Genomic DNA, 19,263 nt, shown 5'->3' with positions numbered 1-19,263 from the left:
ATTTTACAAGGGAATTTATATCTTATACTCTTCTTTTTGTGATGATGGGGATTGAACCCAGGGCCTGGTGCTTCGAGGCAAGCACTCTACTAACTGAGCTATGTCCCCAACCTAGTTATAATCTTTCTTATTCATACCACAAAGTCGAGATCAGTGCATAGTTTTCAATGGCATTACCTTTGATGAAGGTAGAAATATTTCATTAGTAACTAGAGTGACAGTAGAACTCATTTAAAAGTATAAATAATAGATGTAGACGGTTGTTCAGTCAGAAATTTTAGTTATAAGACATACTGGTAAGACATCAGAAGCAACATTGGCAAATATGTTAAGATATAATTGAAATATTATAATAGCTTCTGTTACTTACTGTTTATTTCTTAGGTATACCATTTATTCTCCAAAAGATGGACAACCTTGTATGGATCATGACAGACAAACTGGAGAGGTGATTATTTGTGACATAGAATAGCTATTACAATAATCTTCTTTTTTTTTCTTAATACTTTTATTTAGTTGTTTATGGTGCCAAGGATCAAACCAGTGCCTCACACGTGTTAGGCAAGCACTCTACTACTGAGCTACAACCCCAGTCCTATAATAATCTTTCATATGACCCTATCCAGTTTTTTGGTACTGGGGAATGAATTCAGGGGCACTTGACCACTGAATCGCATCCCAAGCCCATTTTTGTATTTTATTTAGAGACAGGGTCTCATTGAGTTGCTAAGCTCCTGGCTTCTGGTGAGGCTGGCTTTGAACTTGAGATCCTCCTGCCTGAAACCACAGGCGTGTAATCCCAGTTTTAAATGAGAAACCTAAAAATAACTTCATTGCAATACTGAGGTTTTTTTTTTTTTTAATATTTTTGTAGTTGTTGATAGACCTTTATTTTTTATTTATTCATACATGATACTGAGAATTGAACCCAGTGCCTCACACATGCCAGGCAAGTACGCTACCACTGAGCCCCAGCCCCAGCCCCCTGAGGTGTTTATTCATGATACTTTGATGGGTGTCAAAAGGGAAACCAGAATATCATCAAAAGTGCTACTCTAAGAGCAATCTTAGGACCAACTATATCACCTTGTTCAGAAAAACACTGTTAAATAAACCTCACACAAAAATTGTGGAATCAAAGTGCTGCATCAAAGCTTTTTAGAGTGGGGCCTAGGAATCTGTTTTTATAAGGCTGTCAGTGTGACTCATATGTATGTTAATGTTTGAGAAGCACCATTTGGAAAATATACAGCTCTAAAAAGAGTGTGGGGAAAGATAATGAAATGTGGTTGAATATCTTTTAGGGTGGGTACAGGAGTTTGAACTCCAGGGTGCTTAACCACTGAGCCACATCTCACCCCTTTTTATTTTGAGACAGGGTCTCAATAAGTTGTTTAGGGCCTTTATATTGCTGTGGCTGGCTTTGAACTTGCAACCCTCCTGCTTCAGCCTCCTGAGTTGCTGGGTTTATAGGCATGTACCATCTTGCCTGGCTGTGGCTACCTTTTGACATATACAGATTCCATTTGTATGTGTTTTAATCACTTCTTTCCTAAGTGCTTCCTAAAGCCACTCATGAAATAGTTCCGTCTACATTATTGTAGAACATATTAGTAACATTATTCCCTCTAATACTTGAATAAAACAAGGGTAAACAATTTGTTTGAAGCCTTGGCACAGTAAATCGGTGACAATGCCAGCATCTCAGCTTATGGACTCTTTGTCCCTTTTCTGTGGCTGTAATTGAATACCACAGAGTAACCTTTATTCGTAGTTTATTTTGAATTTGCATAAATTACCAAATAGAGGTTCTTTACTTCTCAGTTCTATAGAACCGGAGATCCAAGATCAAGGGGATACATCTGGTATAAAGTCCTTGCTGGTGAAGAGTCTCTGCAGAGTCGCTAGGTGGAGCCCTGCATCACATGATGAGAGGGACACATATGAGAGGAGGCACACTGACTTTTATAACAGATCTCTTTTCAAAATAACTCATTAACCTATTAATCCATTAATTCATGAGTGAACTAATACTTCTTAAAAGTCCTACCTGGTCCCATCTTTTAATATTTCACAATGGGGATTAAATTTTAACATGAGTTTTGATGAGGACATTCAACCATAGTGTAATCCTGTGAGTACCTTACTCTTTATCTTTGAGCATTTTTTTTTTTTTTTGGCAGGGGGAAGTACTGGGCATTGGGCTCAGGGGTACTTTATGACTAAGCTACACCTCCAGCATTATTTATTTATTTGTTTAAAAAATTTGAGACAGGATCTCCCAAAGTTGTTTAGGGCTTTGCTAAGTTGCTGAGACTGGTCTTGAACTTGTAATCCTCTTGCCTCAGCCTCCTGAATCATGGGATAACAGGTGTGTGCAGCCACACCCAACTCAAAATTCAAAAGTTTTTGAGCATTGTCATGACACTCAGAAGTGTTTTGGAGCAGTTTGGATTTTTGATTTTTTGATTATACATAGAGTTTGAAAAGTTTTGGATTTTGGAACATTTTGGATGTAAGATTTACAGGTTAGGGTTGCTTAACCAGTAAAGTCTATGCAAATATCCCAAAGTTTGAAAAATTCTGAAATCTGAAATACTTCTGCTTCCAAGCATTTTGGATAAGGGATACTTAACCTATTTAGCCAGTGTTTGCAGTATCCTAAGTTTCAATAATGCTTTAGAATTTTTCAAAGCACTTTCTATTTCCTTAATTTTCTTAGGACAGTCTGTGAGACACAGCAAAGTTATTTTATAGAACAGGAAAGAAAGGCTCAGGGACATTGTGGTTGCCTTTTTTAAGCTATTAGTAAGGATGAAATTAAGTTTAGAATGCACATCATCTGATGCCTGAACCAGTGTATATCTGTGGAGTCTATTCTTTGGGATCTGCCTTGGTGGGCAGGATTGGGATTTTTTTTTTTTTTTTAAAAACAATTTTATTTTATTTTTTTACGTGGTGCTGAGGATCGAACCCAGTGCCCCACACATGCTAGGCGAGCACTCTACCACTGAGCCACAACCCCAGCCCCAGGATTGGGATTTTGATGAACACCATTTTGACTGATTCTTTCCCTGGATATGGTCAGCACTTCAATGGCAGTATCTTCAATAGAAGAAAGAATTATTCTAACAGTGCAAGAACTCATGTTAGAAATTTATATTTAGTTTCCCACATAGGTGAGTAGGTTTAATGCAAGTCTTTTTTTTTTTTTTTCCCCCCTGAAATTTTTGTTTTGTTTATTTGTGTAGGGTGTTGGACCTCAGGAATATACTTTAATGAAATTGAAAGTGCTTGAACCATACCCATCCAAATTAAGGTAGGTTTGTCAACAAGTTATTGTTTCATCATTTCTGAACTGATAGTTGTGTGCAAACTACCCGCCCCCCCCCCTTTTTTTTTTTTTAACAAAAGTACATACTTTTTCTTCTTAGTGGCCTGAAAGGTAAAAATATCTTCTTAGTAGCTGCTACTCTCAGACCTGAGACCATGTTTGGACAGACAAACTGTTGGGTTCGTCCTGACATGAAGTACATTGGATTTGAGACTGCAAATGGTGATATATTCATCTGTACTCAAAGAGCAGCCAGGAATATGTCATACCAGGGCTTTACCAAAGACAATGGAGTGGTGCCTGTTGTTAAGGAATTAATGGGTGAGGTAAGTTGATTATTTTCATGCATATAGTTAGAGGAAAATTTCAACAGTAAAGCTTGAGAAAATAGCGTTTAATTTTTTTTAAATTAAGGTATACATGCAGTAAAGTGGATAAGTCATTTGTATATTTTTAAATATTTAGTTGTAGATGGACACAACTCCTTCCTTCCTTCCTTCCTTCCTTCCTTCCTTCCTCCCTCCCTCCCTCCCTCCCTCCCTCCCTCCCTCCCTTCCTTCCTTCCTTCCTTCCTTCTGCTGAGTATCGAACCCAGTGCCTTATAAGTACTAGGCAAGCACTCCACCAATGAGTCACAACCCTAGCCCAATTCATTTGTATTTTATTGACTTTTCATGTGTATATGCTTATGTAAATACCACAAATCAAGAGATTAAACAATTCTAGCAGTACTCCAGAGGGCTATATCATGTCCATATCATGATCAGTACTCATCTTTCTCCTCTAAAGGGAACATTTGCTCTGACTTCACCAAAAAATGGTTGGTATTCTTTTAACTTTTCATAATGGAACTATATGATATGCACTCTTTTGTGTCCAGCTTTTGCTCAATATTATGTGGGATTTTTGCAGTTGCACATAGTAGTAGTTATTTTTTTATTGCTGTGTAGAATTGTATTTTATGTCACTAAAATAGTATTTTTAAAATTTTGTTTTAACTCAATATTTGAAAAATACGAAAAATGTGGTATATACACATAATAGAATTTTACTCAGTTGTAAAGAACAAAATTATGTAATTTGTAGGAAAAGGTATGGAATTGGATAACATCATGTTAAATAAAATATGCCTCACGGGGAAAGTCAAGGACTGCATGTTTTCTCTCATAATGTGGAAGCTAGAGAAAGAATAAAAAGAGTATTTAATGAAAATAAAGGAAAGACCAATCGAATGGAGGAGTAAAGGGTGGAACCAAGGGGAGGAAGGAGGGGGGAGGGATAGAAGGTGTACTGGGGAATGAAACTGACCAAATTGTTTTGTGCATATATGAATATATCACAAGTGAATCCCAATATTATGTATAATTATAATGTACTTGTTAAAAATTAATAGGAAAGTATAGACAGTTTTCCTTAAGAGATTTAATAACATTTTATTTGCTTTTTGAATACTATTGACTGTGTTCCTAGAAATATTAAATTTGGAATTGCTGCTGCTTTTTTTTTCCTGAAAAGCAAGTCTTGATTGATAATAAAATCTGGATAGTCTTGTAGCTTTTATGTTTATAGGTTATCTACTTAATTGTCAGTATTTCTGAGTTTGTTTTCTCCTAGTAAATGCTGATCTTTGGTATCTTAATAATCTCTTAAAAGAAAAACATGAATAAACTCGATGCAGTGGTGCATGCCTGTAATGCCAGTGGCTCCAGAGGCCAAGGCAGGAATATCACAGGTTTGAAGCCAGCCTCAATAATTTAATGAGACTGCAAGCAACTAATGAGACCCTGTCTCAAAATTAAGAATTTTTAAGAAGGGCTGGAGATGTGGCTCAGTGGTTAAGTGCTCCCTGGGTTCAATTCCTGGTCACCCGCCACCCACCACCACACCACACACAAAAAAGAAAACATCAATAGAGTATAGTTTATTTCATTTATTTTGTTAAATTAAATATTTATTTATTTTGCCATGTTAGGTATTGAACTGAGGACCTTATGGATGCTAGGCAAATGTTTTGCGAGCTATACCCTCGGCCCTTTATATTTTATTTTATTTTTATTTTATTTTATTTTTTTTAAAGAGAGAGTGAGAGAGGAGAGAGAGAGATAGAGAGAGAGAATTTTTAATATTTATTGTTTAGTTCTCGGCAGATACAACATTTTTGTTGGTATGTGGTGCTGAGGATCGAACCCGGGCCGCACGCAGGCCAGGCGAGCGCGCTACCGCTTGAGCCACATCCCCAGCCTATATTTTATTTTTTATACAGGATGTTGCTAAATTATGCAGACTGACCTTGAATTTGTGATCCTCCTGTCCCAACCTCTTGAGTAGCTGGGATTACAGCCATGTGCCACAGTTCCGCCTACAATTATTTTAAATGAAAGTATAACATTCTCTCTTATTGATGTACCTTTTTTTTGGGGGCACCAGGGATTGAATTTAGAAGTACTCAACCACTAGCCACCTCCCCAGCCCTATTTTTAATTTATTTAGAAATAGGGTCTCACTGAGTTCCTTAGAGCCTGGCCATTGCTGAGGCTGGCTTTGAACTCATGATCCTCCTGTAATCAGCCTCCCAAGCTGCTGGGATTATGGGCATGCACCACCATGCCTGGCTATGTACCATATTTTATTACATGATTTTTCTGTCTGAAAACTTGTGTGGTTTCCAGGTTTTCCTAATATTATTGACTCAGCATTCAGTGTGTTCCTCAAAAAATAATTCTTTTCACTGGATCTGAGTTTCATTAATGTTTTTTGTGGCTCTTGCAATGGATTCCTCTATTTTCCTCAAAGGAGTGCATTATAGTAACCAATGTATTCAGCATAACATTGCTTGGTTTAGATAGTATCATTATTTAAAATTATCTTTAGTAGATATAAAAGAATTGAGTTGCATTTTATTTTATATTTTTATGTATACTCTATTTTATTTATTCATTTTTAGAGTAGATTTATTCAAGTGAAAAGAAGAGAGAGAGAGCTCCCACAGGGCAAGGAGAGGACCCTATAGATGTTGCTCTGTATTTGTTTGTTTATTTATTTTAGTACGGGGGATTGAACCCAGGGGTGCTGAACCACTCAGCTACATCCCCAGCCTTTTTTTAAATATTTAAGACAGGGTCTCACTAAGTTGTTAGTGCCTTGCTAAGTTGCTAAGGCTGGCTTTGAACTTGTTATCCTCCTGCCTCAGCCTCCTGAGCCCCTAATATTACAGGCATGCACCACTGTGCCTGGCTAATTTTTTTAATGGACAAAATTGTACATGTTTGTGGTGCACAAAATGATGTTTTGAAATATGTATGCATTGTACAATGGGCAAATCAAGCTCATTAACAAATGTATTACCTGACATTTTATTATGAGAGTACTTAAAATCTTTTAGTGGTTTTCAAGGATAACAATGTATTTTTATTAACTATACTCATTATGTCGTGCAACAATGAATCTAATGAGCTTATTCCTATGTGTTTTTCATTACTAGCTCCTTTGGTTTAAAACATTAATACTGTTTTAAATTCTAATGGTCACAATAAATTTCTTTAATGTTCATTTTGGTCTTTTTCATATGTAGGAAATTCTTGGTGCATCACTTTCTGCACCCTTAACATCCTATAAGGTGATCTATGTTCTTCCAATGCTCACCATTAAGGAGGATAAAGGTAAAGAGTGCATTTATTTCTAGAAATACTTTGGTAATCACATTCTGGTTGTATTAGTTAATTCTACACTTTTTTAAAATAAGGTACGGGTGTGGTCACAAGTGTTCCATCTGATTCCCCCGATGATATTGCTGCCCTCAGAGATTTGAAGAAAAAACAAGTAAGTATCTGAGTTTTATGTTCTTATTTCCTCTTTACCATCTCATTTATTATATACTTCTGAACTATGGTATGAGAAAAGGCTAAAAAGATGCGCATTTATCTTTTGTTTTTTTTGGGTGGTGCTGAGGTTTGAGCCCAGATCCTTGTGCATGCTAGGCAAGCACTCTACCAACTGAGCTATATCCCCAGACCTGCATTTATCTTTAAACTGATTCTAACCCATGTTTTTAATGTTTAAATATTTTCAGTGGTTGGAATTTTGAATATAGTGTTTCATAGAATTTGGAAAAAGTTTTTTATATTCATATTTTTATTGCAAATAACAATGTGACTTTAATTATATGTGAGCATGTCTATGTACATTTTTGCATTTGACTGTAGAGTTTCATCATTTAAGGCATTTACTGTAATGTAAGCTATTCAATTTTAAAAGTTACAGATTCCTTCTTGATGTATTTAGTAAAGTTAAAAAAATTGTTCTGTATGGAGAGAACAAATAATAGTTTAAAAACGTTTGGAGATTGCTTCTCTTAATGATTGTATTAGTGAAGTATTGATCACTAGTGTTAGTTTATGAATTTTTTTTTGTAGGCCTTACGAACAAAATACGGAATTAGAGATGACATGGTCTTGCCATTTGAGCCGGTGAGTACATGGACACAATCACATTCTTTTATTTTTTTTGGTTAGAGAATATAAGAACAAAAGTGTTCCTTGTAACAAAGCTAAAATAATTGGTGAAGTATGAAAATATGGATGGGAATTTCCTTAAGGATTTACTCACTTTGATATCTTCGGTGACAGATACTAGTAAGAGAAAGGCTAACAATAAGCATTTTCTTATCACATGTCACTGGCATATATGAAACAAATAGCTTTTATTTTTTTCTTTTAAAACCACTGAGCCATATCCCTGGCCTTTGTTTAATAATATTTTTTTAGAGAGAGGGTCTCGATAGGTTGCTTAGGGCCTTGCTAAGTTGTTGAGGCTGGCTTTAAACTTGTGATTTTCCTGTCTCAGCCTCCTGAGCTGCTGTGGAACAAATAGCTTTTTAGTATCAGCAATTTAGTAGTAGCCTGTTGTCTTATGATGAATTCCCTGGCTTTTAAAGGCAAAATTCACCATATTACTCATTAATATTTTTATTTTAATTTTTTTTGGTACCAGGGATTGAACTCGGGGCACTTAACCACTGAGCTGCATCCCCAGCCCTTTTTTATATTGTATTTAGAGACAGGGTCTCACTATTTAGAGACAAGGTCTCACTGAGTTGCTTAGGGCCACACTAAGTTGCTGAGGCTGGCTTTGAACTTGTGATCATCCTGCCTCATCATATCCAAGCCACTGGGATTACAATCATGCTCCACCACACCCAGCTTACTCATGAATATTTTTTGTGACCATAATAACCTGAATCAAATCCTACAACCCTTTTATTTGTGCTTACATGTTAGTGCTTGCAGAAGAAAAAAATTTAAATTACTCTCAAATAACTTTCTTGAAGAATCCAGAAAATTTAATATAAACCAAAAGCAAGAACATCCACAAAAATAGTTGTAAATGTTGTTTTGCTAGTTTCAATGTTAATTATTTAGTTAACTGTACACCAGTGGAGAGTTAAGAACTATGATAGTTTGGTAGTTAAAAGACATTGTGGGGGGTTAATACATAATTTAATTTCTTTTTTTAGAGTATATGGTACTGGGGATTGAACCAAGGAGCACTCTACCACTGAGCTATATCCTCAGCCCTTTTTGAAATTTTTTTTTTTTTTTTTTTTTTTGAGAAAGTCTTACTAACTTTCTAAGTCTGGCATTGAACTTGGCAATCTTCCTTCCTCAGCCTCCCAAGTAGCTGGGATTACAGGTGTGTGCCATCATACCTGTCCAGAGTTTGGTTTTTGTGGGAAGGAGGACAAATTCACATCTAGAAGTTAGTCACTTTATGATTATTTAATGTGTGTCACTGTCATATGATATAAAATCTGAAATAACACTTTATGGGACATTAAATGAAAAAAGGACTTTGCCCATAGTGCTTTTTGTTCATTCAGTATAAAAATAAGTTTTTGACGTTTCTCTTTGCAGGTGCCAGTCATTGAAGTCCCAGGTTTTGGAAATCTTTCTGCTGCAACTATTTGTGATGAGTTGAAAATTCAGAGCCAGAATGACCGAGAAAAACTTGCAGAAGCAAAGGAGAAATTGTATCTAAAAGGATTTTATGAAGGTGTAAGTGATACTTTTTATTATTTTTAATAGATTTATTTCATGCTCTGTGATTTTTCTTAAAGACTTGGGAAAAAATATTCAGTGTAGTTTCAGCAGTCCATTGATTTGAGAGCATTGATATAAGATTATGTTCTATTTCTATTTAAAAATTTTTTTAAGTTGTTGATGGATTTTATTTTTTAATTATTTATATGTGGTGCTGAGAATCAAACCCAGTGCTTCACACATATTAGGCAAGTACTCTACCACTAAACTACAACTCCAGCCTAAATTTCTATTTTTTATATTGCCTTGTATTCAGAAATAGTTTCAGATTTTATATGTATATTTACCTTCTGTAAATCTCTATGAAATGAATTTCTCAGCTGGTATGTTGGTGCACATCTGTAATTCCAGCAGCTTGGGAGGCTGAGGCAGGAGGATTGTGAGTTCAAAGCCAGCCTCAGCAATTTAGCAAGGCCCTAAGCAACTTAGCATGACTCTGTCTCTAATAAAAATGCAAAAAAAGGGCTCGGGAAATGACTCTCCTGGGTTCAATCTCCAGGACAAAAAAAAAAAAAAAGAATTTCTCAGCCAGGCGCATTGGTTCATGTATGTAATCCCATTGATTCAGGAGACTAAGACAGGAGGTTGGAAAGTTTGAGGCCAGCATCAGCAAATTAGTGAGACCTGAGCAACTTAGTGGTACCGTCTCAAAATACAAAATAAAAAAGAATTGGGAATGTAGCTCAGTGGTAAAGCGCCCTTGTGTTCAATTCCCAGTACCAAAAAAGAAACTGACCAACAAAAAAGATGCTCTTTCTTATTTATTTATTTATTTTTGTGGTACTGGGGATTAAACCTAGCTGTTGTACTCTACTATTGAGCTACATCCCCAACCTTTTTATTATTTATTTTGAGACAGGAAGTTGCCCAGGCTTGTCTTGAACTGGTGATCCTCCTTAGTTCATGGAGTGGCTGGGTTTACAGTTTTTTGGTATTAGGAATTGAACCCAGTTGTGCTTAACCACTGAGCCATATTCCCATGCCATTATTATTATTATTATTATTATTATTATTTTAAATATTTAGTTTTAGGTGGACACAATATTTTATTTTTATGTGTTGAGGATCAAACCTAGTGTCTCAGGCATGCTAGGTGAGCACTCTACCACTGAGCCACAACCTCATCCCCCTTTATTATTTTTTATTTAGATACACAGTCTCGCTAAGTTGCTTAGGGCCTTGCTAAGTTGATGAGACTGGCTTTGAACTTGTGATCCTCCTGTTTTAGCCTCCTGAGTTGTTGGGATTACAGGTATGCTCCACTGCACCAAACTAAGAAATGAATTTCTTTTTTTTTTTTTTTTTTGTGGTGCTAGGGTTTGAACCCAGGGTTTTGTGCATGTGGGGCTGGCATTTTACCAACTGAGCTATATCCCCAGCCCTAAGAAATAAACTTCTTGAGAAGATATTTAAAATTAGTTCATAGCTGAGCATGGTGGTGCACACCTGTAATCTCAGTGACTCAGAAGACTGAGGCAGGAGGATTGGAAATTTGAGACCAGATTTGGAAATTTAGTGAGACCCTGTCTCAGAACAACAAAGAAAGGACTGGGGATATAGCTCAGAGGTAGAGTGCTCCTGGGTTTGATCCCAGAACTGAAAAAAAAGAAAAAATAAATAAATTATGCATTAAATTCCAAAAGTTTATTGCATAGAGAATACCTTCTTTTGCTTTTAGTTAAAGGATTCATATTTCACATAAGCAGTTTCATTCAGGTCATTAATTTTCTTGTTATTGCTTCCTACATGCCAAGTGAGCAAAACAAATTTGTTCTGAATCACTCTTTTTATGTTTGTTCATGTGTCTTAGATTTGCATGAAAAGAAAACTAGGCTAGGGAAAATGAAAATCCAGCTGAGTTGGTGGTTACTTGAGATCAAAATGAAGATTTTAAGGAAATTGATGAAAACTATTTTATTCTTATCATTCTTTCATCTTCCTAGGTGGCCAAGAATTAGTTATATGCCTTTTCTTCTCAAGTAACATTTATATTTTGGTAGATGGTAAGGGCTAATGCTGACATAGTATTTTTATGTGAACTTTTAAAATTCTTAAAATCTGTGAATTGTAGGTGTTATTACTCCATTTTACAGATGAGGAAATTGAGGCATAAAGAGGTTAAGTAATTTACTTAAGATCAGCCAGGTAAACCGTGTTTGTTAGGACTGGGATTTAGACTAGGCACCCTAGCTTCAGGTTTTGTATTTTTAATCATGCCATATGATACTCATTAAATATAACTTCATAGTGACAAATGCCTTTAAATAAACACACATTGCCTTTATTTAAATAGATAATGAAGCATTTTGATATATTGGAAGACTAGAAGTTCAATTTACACCGAACATAGAAACTATTTGAGAAAGATCTAGAGTCATATCAAACACCAAAATCTAACTTAAATCTGTGTCAACAATGAGTCAGTTTATATTTTTTCTCTAGAATTAATTTCCCCTTTGTGTAAAAGGTGTAATTGAAAAATAGCAGGCCTACACCAGGTCTATAGCAGGCAATATTGGAAAGAAGTGCAAATGGAGCTTAAGAGTTAGTATAGCAGAATCTTTTTCCTGTAGAAACCTGAGAAGTGGAAGTTGAGTATTCCTTCATGGTATAATAGCTATCTTAGTTATTTGAGAGAAAAACGTGAAGCCAATTTTAGTTGTTTTTATATGTGTTTTTTTTTAACCCCTTTCTAATCTTTTTAGGTAATGTTGGTAGATGGATTTAAAGGACAGAAGGTCCAAGATGTAAAGAAGACTATTCAGAAAAAGATGATTGACAATGTATGTAACAGGTTATCTTCTGATTGGTTGTTTTGGAAGAGCTCTTAATGAATAGACTTAACTGTGTGATTAGCGGTGGGTTCCATAGTAGAGCTATAATGTCATATAATTTTATGACAGGATATAAGCCTTATTTTTTTAATTTACTTTTTTAGTTGTAGTTGGACACAATACCTTTATTTATTTTTATGTGGTGTTGAGGATCCAACCCAGGGTCTTGCATGTGCTAGGTGAGCACTCTGTTGCTGAGCCACAACCCCAGTTCCAAAGAATATAGGCCTTCTTAAGCAATTCACTTAACTTCATTTAACTTGTACTTCCCTTCCTGTGGATGAAGGGAAGGTAGAGTTCTAATGCTGATGTGTGCAGAAGCACATACAGAGAACTTCCGCGTGACATTCTGGCAATGTCCGTTTTAGAAACTGGTACAGAAGTTCTCTTTTTCTAGTATTTTCCTTTTTACTTTCATCCTTCCTTCACTTCTAATTTTTGTTGAAACTGTTTTGGTTTCCTATGCAAATTACCCAGAATTAATTTTTTTGTCACTTTTCATATCTTTAATTTTTTTTTTTTTAGTTGTAGATGGACACATGTCTTTATTTTGTATATTTATTTTTATGTGGTGTGGAGGATTGAACCCAGCGCCTCATACATACTAGGCTGGCGCTGTACTACTGAGCCACAGCTCCAGCCCCATATCTTTAAATTTTAATTTTTGTCAGTTATATATGCCCATAATACAGAAAGACAATGGTCTATTAGGCATATTAAAATTAAAAAAGCAATAGTTTTCTATCTTTGTACATTCTCTTAATTTCTCTTCTTTGGAGGGGACCACTTTCAACTATTTTACTTTAGTATTGATCTCTACCTCTCTAATTGGTCTCTAATCTAAATTATTGTAATATAAATTTTCAGGATTAGTTATCCACCACTTAATTCAATATCCCCCTTCCAGCCCCCCCCTGTGTATTTTTTTTATGTACTGGGGATTGAACTCAGGGGCACTTGACCATTGAGCCACATCCCCAGCCCTATTTTGTATTTTATTTAGAGACAGGGTGTTAGAGTTGCTTCTTGCCTCCCCATTGCTGAGGCTGGCTTTGAACTTGCCATCCTCCCTTTTCAGTTTCCCATGCTGCTGGGATTACAGGCGTGCACCACTGTACCCGGCTCCACCTGTGTATTTTCTAATGTCACACATTTGTATATACTTCTTCATCCCTCATTTTCCCTATAGAGTTTTATTGTAATTTATGTTAGATCAGTAGCCATTTTTTACACTTTTGAGACATGGCTAATCCGTTGTAGTATAGTGAGAATTTTGTTCTCCAGCTTTCAGTTTTCCATGAGGTTAGTAATTGTTTTTATTTATTTATTTTTATTTATTAATGTTAAATTATCCTTTTTTTGAGTATAATGTCATAGGAAGAGACAGTTATCTGTCTTCATAGTATGAAATTAGGATATCTGTAGTTCTAATCTCTTTTTAAAAAGCTTTTTCTTTTAAGCCTTATCTTATTTCCACTTCCAAAACTATTTCATACCACTAATTCCTGAGCCTTTTAGAGGTCCTATAATGCACACTGAACTGGTTTTCAGTTTTTTCTACTGGTGGCTTAGGATTCAGCTGACTTTCTTATTTCTGCTAAAAGAATGTTACTCATCCTGCTTTTGGCTTCCAATTTTTTGTTTGTTTGTTTTTGGGATTGAACTCGGGGGCACTTGGCCTCTGAGCCACATCGCCAGCCCTATTTTGTATTTTATTTAGAGACAGGGTCTCACTGAGTTGCTTAGGGCCACGCCATTGTTGAGGCTGGCTTTGAACTTTCGATCTTCTTGTCTCAGCCTCCTGAGCTCTGGAATTACAGGTGTGTGCCACTGTGCCCAACTGGCTTCCAAAATTTGATTGATATTTTTCTTTTTCTCTTCTTGTCTTTGTAGATACTTACCATTAAAAAAAAAAAAGGAAAAAAAATCCAAAACTTTCTTTGTCATTGTTTATTGGAATTTTGAAAGGGAATTAAATGTCTATTTTTAAACCATCATCTTTAATTTTTTTAAAATATATATATTTTTAGTTGTAGTTGGACACAATACCTTTATTTTATTTATTTATTTTTATGTGGTGCTGAGGATCAAACCCAGTGTGCTTGGTGAGCACTCCACCACTGAGCCATAACTCTAGCCCCTAAACCATCATCTTTAAGCCACAAATCTCAGCTGTTTAATTTCAACATGAAGAATTACATTAAAAACACACAGAGTAGTGAGTAATTTTAGGAATAATAATGCTAGATTTATTTAAATTATGCTAGCTTGAAATGTTTAGAACAATAGACATGAAGAGATACTGGGACTGGGGCTATCACTCGGTGGTAGAGTTCAATCCCTGTGACTGGAAAAAAAGAAACATAAATATTTTACTTCCCATTCCCTGCCTGCCCCCCCCCCCAAATTGTGGGAATTAAAAAAAAATTTTTATTTAGTCGTTGATGGGCCTTTATTTGTTTGTATAGCGGATCAAATCCAGTTTCTCACACATCAAGAGCTCTACATTGAGCTACAATCCCAGTCCCTTGTGGGAAATTTTCATGGTAATAACATCTTCAGTAAAAAACTGAAGATGTTATTACTATGAAAATTGTTTATTCTTTGTGTTCTTAGAAAAACAAAACACAACAGTAGTTCCATGTATTTAATTTCATATTTTCTTTAAATTTTTTTTTTTTTTTTTTAGTTGTAGTTGCATATAATACCTTTATTTATTTATTTAGTGCTGTTGAGGATTGAACCCAGTGCTAGGCAAGCTCTCTACCACTGAACTACAACCCTGGCCCTCCTATTTTCTTAATATTTTTATTTATTTATTTTTTAAAGAGAAAGAGAGAGAGATTTTTTTAATATTTAATTTTTAGTTCTCGGTGGACACAACATCTTTGTTTGTATGTAGTGCTAAGGATCGAATCTGGGCCGCAAGCATGCCAGGCGAGCGTGCTACCGCTTGAGCCTCATCCCCAGCCCTTCTTAATATATTTATAACAAGGATAAAGAGCTATCATTAGCAGCCTAACTATTAAATCACAGGATAAAAAACTACTAAAAATTTTTTTGTTTTTCTCTGAAAAGCAGCTAGGGAAAGATAGGCTTGATGAAAATGGGTCTTTCCAAAGCAGATATTTCATAGACGGAAAGACAGCTTCAACTTTGGGAAGAGGGAAGACAATATAAGATGGGTTTTGGTTACTAGTATAGTATTTTTTAAAAAGTACTGTTTCATCCTCAAGTAGTGGAGATTAATTTGACGTAATACTTGATATATTTTTGTTTACTTTCATTTAGGGAGATGCATTTATTTACATGGAACCAGAGAAACAAGTGATGTCCAGGTCTTCTGATGAATGTGTCGTGGCTCTGTGTGACCAGTGGTTAGTCTCTCTTATGGCAAGAAAATTCCATTAGTCACTTTGCTCACCTCTGACTTAAAAAAACAAAAAAACAATCAATTTGTCCACCCAGGTACTTGGATTATGGTGATGAGAATTGGAAAAAACAGACATCCCAATGCTTGAAGAACATGGAAACGTAAGATGGGAGGAAATGATGAGAGGAATGGTGATGAGAAACTGAGAAACATGGAAGATGATGATGAAGAGACACTTTGTCTTTTGTTCTTTCTAGATTCTGTGAGGAGACCAGGAGGAACTTTGAAGCTTCCTTAGGTTGGCTACAAGAACATGCTTGTTCAAGAACTTATGGTTTAGGTAAGCAATTTTCAAACATTTCTATTTGAATGACTTTGCCAGTTATACAACAAATACACAGTTTTACACCCCCTGCCCCTCGTGTTTTCTGAATTAAAAGTGACAAGTTTTGGTTGGAGAGTGAGGGAAACTAGGGTGTGATCCCTGGTCGTCTACCTGGTGGTAGAAATATGTCCTCTCTAACACATAAAGCTTTTATGGTGTGACTTTTTGATAGACTCTAGAGCATCACTTGTTTTGTTTTTATCTATGTGTTATTTGTATTAGTTATTTAAGTAGAATTTAAGAACTTTCTAAGTAAATAGTTTTGTAAATAGTTTTGCTGTAACCCTCTTGAAAATGTAGATTCCATAGATGAAGTGTCTTAGATTCCTGATCCATGAATTTTCTTTTTTATTTTTCAGGCACTCGTCTGCCTTGGGATGAACAGTGGCTAATTGAATCACTCTCTGATTCTACTATTTACATGGCATTTTACACAGTTGCACACCTGTTGCAGGGGGGCAACTTGCGTGGACAGGCAGAATCTCCACTGGGTATCAGGTTGGTAAATAGTTAAGGGAAAGGAGTATATTTCATTAGCAAGCATTGAAATCTTTTGATTTACATGTTTGATTTACATTATTTTTGTTTTAATACAGTGCACAACAGATGACTAAGGAAGTTTGGGATTATATTTTCTTCAAGGATGCACCATTTCCTAAGACTCAGATCCCAAAGGAAAAATTAGATCAGTTAAAGCAGGAGTTTGAGTTCTGGTATCCTGTGGATCTTCGAGTATCTGGCAAGGATCTTATTCCAAATCATCTTTCATATTACCTTTATAATCATGTGGCTATGTGGCCGGAACAAAGGTGAATGCTAAAATACATGTGGACTAGATTTATTGATTGTCAATAAGGGTGTCTTGTAATTTCAAGTATCCTAATAAATTTTTGTGGAGAGGACAGCTAGACTTGACAATAAAATTTTTTTCTTATTAAATGTACAATAAAGCAGAAAGCATACATCTTCTTATCTGTTATATTTAAAAACAAGGGTTTCTAAATATAACTTAGGCCACCAAGACATGTTATACTTCAGGGGCACTGAAGGTATAGTTCATTTGATCCATTAGATGTAGGAATTAAAGGCAATTTGAGACATTAGAATTTGAAGGAACCCCCCCCTTTAGAGTTGGGAGCTCCATGATTCCAGCATTAATTGATAGCACTATTTGACCAGAATCTGGGTCCACACACACTGTGTGCTCTGGGGTGGTCCTTCTGTCCTCCTCCTATCTTGATGCAGGTGTGTCTCTACTTTTTTTTCTCTCGTCTTTCAAATATCTGAAGAAAGCAGCAATTCAGTCTGTCCAAATTTTATTTCATAAAGCCAAAACAATCTCATAAAACTTGTATTTAGAAAGACATTCTATTTTTTCCCCTCAGGAGTGCAAGGAAGATTTTTAAAGTAGAGGATTGAAATCTAATGTGGTTCTTAATTTTTTTTTTTTTTTTTTTTAAAGAGAGAGAGAGGAGAGAGAGAGTGAGAGAGAGAGAATTTTTTAACATTTATTTTTTAGTTCTTAGTGGACACAACATCTTTGTTGGTATGTGGTGCTGAGGATCGAACCCGGGCCGCACGCATGCCAGGCGAGCGTGCTACCGCTTGAGCCACATCCCCAGCCCCTAATGTGGTTCTTATACTACTTGTCATACAATTATTTTACTCTTTGATTTAAAAAATATTTTTAAGGAAATTTAAGCCAGGTGTGGTAGTGCATAGTTATAATTACAGTGGCTTGGGAGGCTGAGGCAGGAGGATTGTGAGTTCAGAGCCAGACTTAGCAACTTAGTGAGGCCCTGAGCAACTTAGCAAGACCCTGTCTCAAAATAAAATATAAAAAGGGTTGGGGATGTGGCTCAGTGGTTAAATGCCCCTACATTCAATCCCTGGTGCTTAAAAAAAAAAAAAAAGAAAAGAAACGAAACTGGGTATCTTAGAGTAGCGCTTTTTTTTTTTTTTTTTTTTTAAAGTAGTTGTGGATGGACAACATGCCTTTATTTTATTTGTTTATTTTTATGTGGTGCTAAGGATCAAACTCAGTACCTCATACATGCCAGGCAAATACTCTGCCCCTGAGCTATAGCCCCAGCCCCTTTGAGTAGCATTTACTATTAAATTGAATCTTATCTTTGTACAATTTTTTTTAAATTTTTTATTTTTAAAAAAATTACAGGTAAGTAATAACATCAAGTACTTATGCCAGGCACTTGCTCTAATCACTTTCAGTAACTGCTTTAATTCTCATTACAATTTTTTGAGGCAGATCTCTGATATCTTTAATTTACAAACAAGGAACCTTTATTTTACAAACAAGCAGCCTTACTTGAGGCAAAGAGGAATCAAAAATTCACCCAGAGCTACCCAGTTAGATAAGTAGAAGAACCAGATGCAAACCTAGGAATCTGGTCCCAGAAACTTGCTTTTACCCATTGTGCCTCATATGATCTCATTTGTTCTTTTTTTTGGTACCAGGAATTGAACCCGGGGGTGCTTAACCACTGAGCCACATCCCCAGCCCTTTTTATATGTTGTTTTGAGACAGGGTCTTGCTAAATTGCTGAGGCTGTCTTTGATCTTGTTATTCTCCTGCCTCAGCTTCTTGAGTTCTGTCATTACAGGTGTGTGCCACTGCACCCAGCACATGATCTCATTTTTAAGATGAATGAATAAATGTACACACAGTTTGAAAATTCAGAGAGTGTATAAAGTAAAAAAGTAATAGTGAATTTTGAACCCTGTGCCTATACCACTGTACTTCTGAAAATTGATCACTTTTAGTTGGTAGTACTATTCTGACCAGAATCTGGATCTGCATAATCTTTGTGCTCCTCTTCCATGTTTATCCAGGTGTATTTTTATTTTTCTCTTTAGTCCCTTAAGTAGCTGAAGGAACAAACTCTTGATTTCTTCTGGAAAAAAATTGTTTATGTATATACTGGCACCAGTTACCTATATTTAAAATTTATTCAGTGATACTGTGCTGTATATGCTGTTCTCTTTTTTTCCCACTTAGTATATGTTTAGGATCTTTTCTACTCATACATATAGCCCTGCCTATATTTTTAAAAGTTATATTATTGTATGTGTGCGTCACCATTTCTATAGTTAGTCCTTTGTTGTTTATATGTATTTCTTGTTAAATACAGGACAGCAGCTGGGGTGGTAGAACACTTTCCTTGCACATACAAAGCCCTGGGTTCTATCCCTTAAAACAGATACAAAAGAAGCCAGATCATAGT

General features: G+C 35.7%; 1 protein-coding gene across 1 annotated transcript in view; it reads left to right on the top strand.

Moving 5' to 3' along the window:
• Lars1 (leucyl-tRNA synthetase 1) overlaps positions 1-19,263 on the top strand; it is a 68,570-nt gene that overhangs the window by 22,191 nt on the left and 27,116 nt on the right. The window contains exons 8-20 of the mRNA XM_005324207.4: positions 385-448; positions 3,252-3,319; positions 3,435-3,660; positions 6,906-6,993; positions 7,077-7,153; positions 7,747-7,800; positions 9,244-9,384; positions 12,135-12,212; positions 15,555-15,640; positions 15,732-15,797; positions 15,894-15,976; positions 16,381-16,519; positions 16,618-16,830. Of these exons, the coding sequence (XP_005324264.1) occupies positions 385-448; positions 3,252-3,319; positions 3,435-3,660; positions 6,906-6,993; positions 7,077-7,153; positions 7,747-7,800; positions 9,244-9,384; positions 12,135-12,212; positions 15,555-15,640; positions 15,732-15,797; positions 15,894-15,976; positions 16,381-16,519; positions 16,618-16,830 (1,383 nt within the window). The remainder of the gene's footprint in view (positions 1-384; positions 449-3,251; positions 3,320-3,434; positions 3,661-6,905; positions 6,994-7,076; positions 7,154-7,746; positions 7,801-9,243; positions 9,385-12,134; positions 12,213-15,554; positions 15,641-15,731; positions 15,798-15,893; positions 15,977-16,380; positions 16,520-16,617; positions 16,831-19,263) is intronic.

This window comes from Ictidomys tridecemlineatus, chromosome 1 (genome assembly GCF_052094955.1).
Source record: "Ictidomys tridecemlineatus isolate mIctTri1 chromosome 1, mIctTri1.hap1, whole genome shotgun sequence".
In the NCBI taxonomy this organism is placed as follows: domain Eukaryota; kingdom Metazoa; phylum Chordata; class Mammalia; order Rodentia; family Sciuridae; genus Ictidomys; species Ictidomys tridecemlineatus.
The sequence above is the reverse complement of the archived record's forward strand: the minus strand, read 5'-3'. Positions and strand labels throughout refer to the sequence as shown.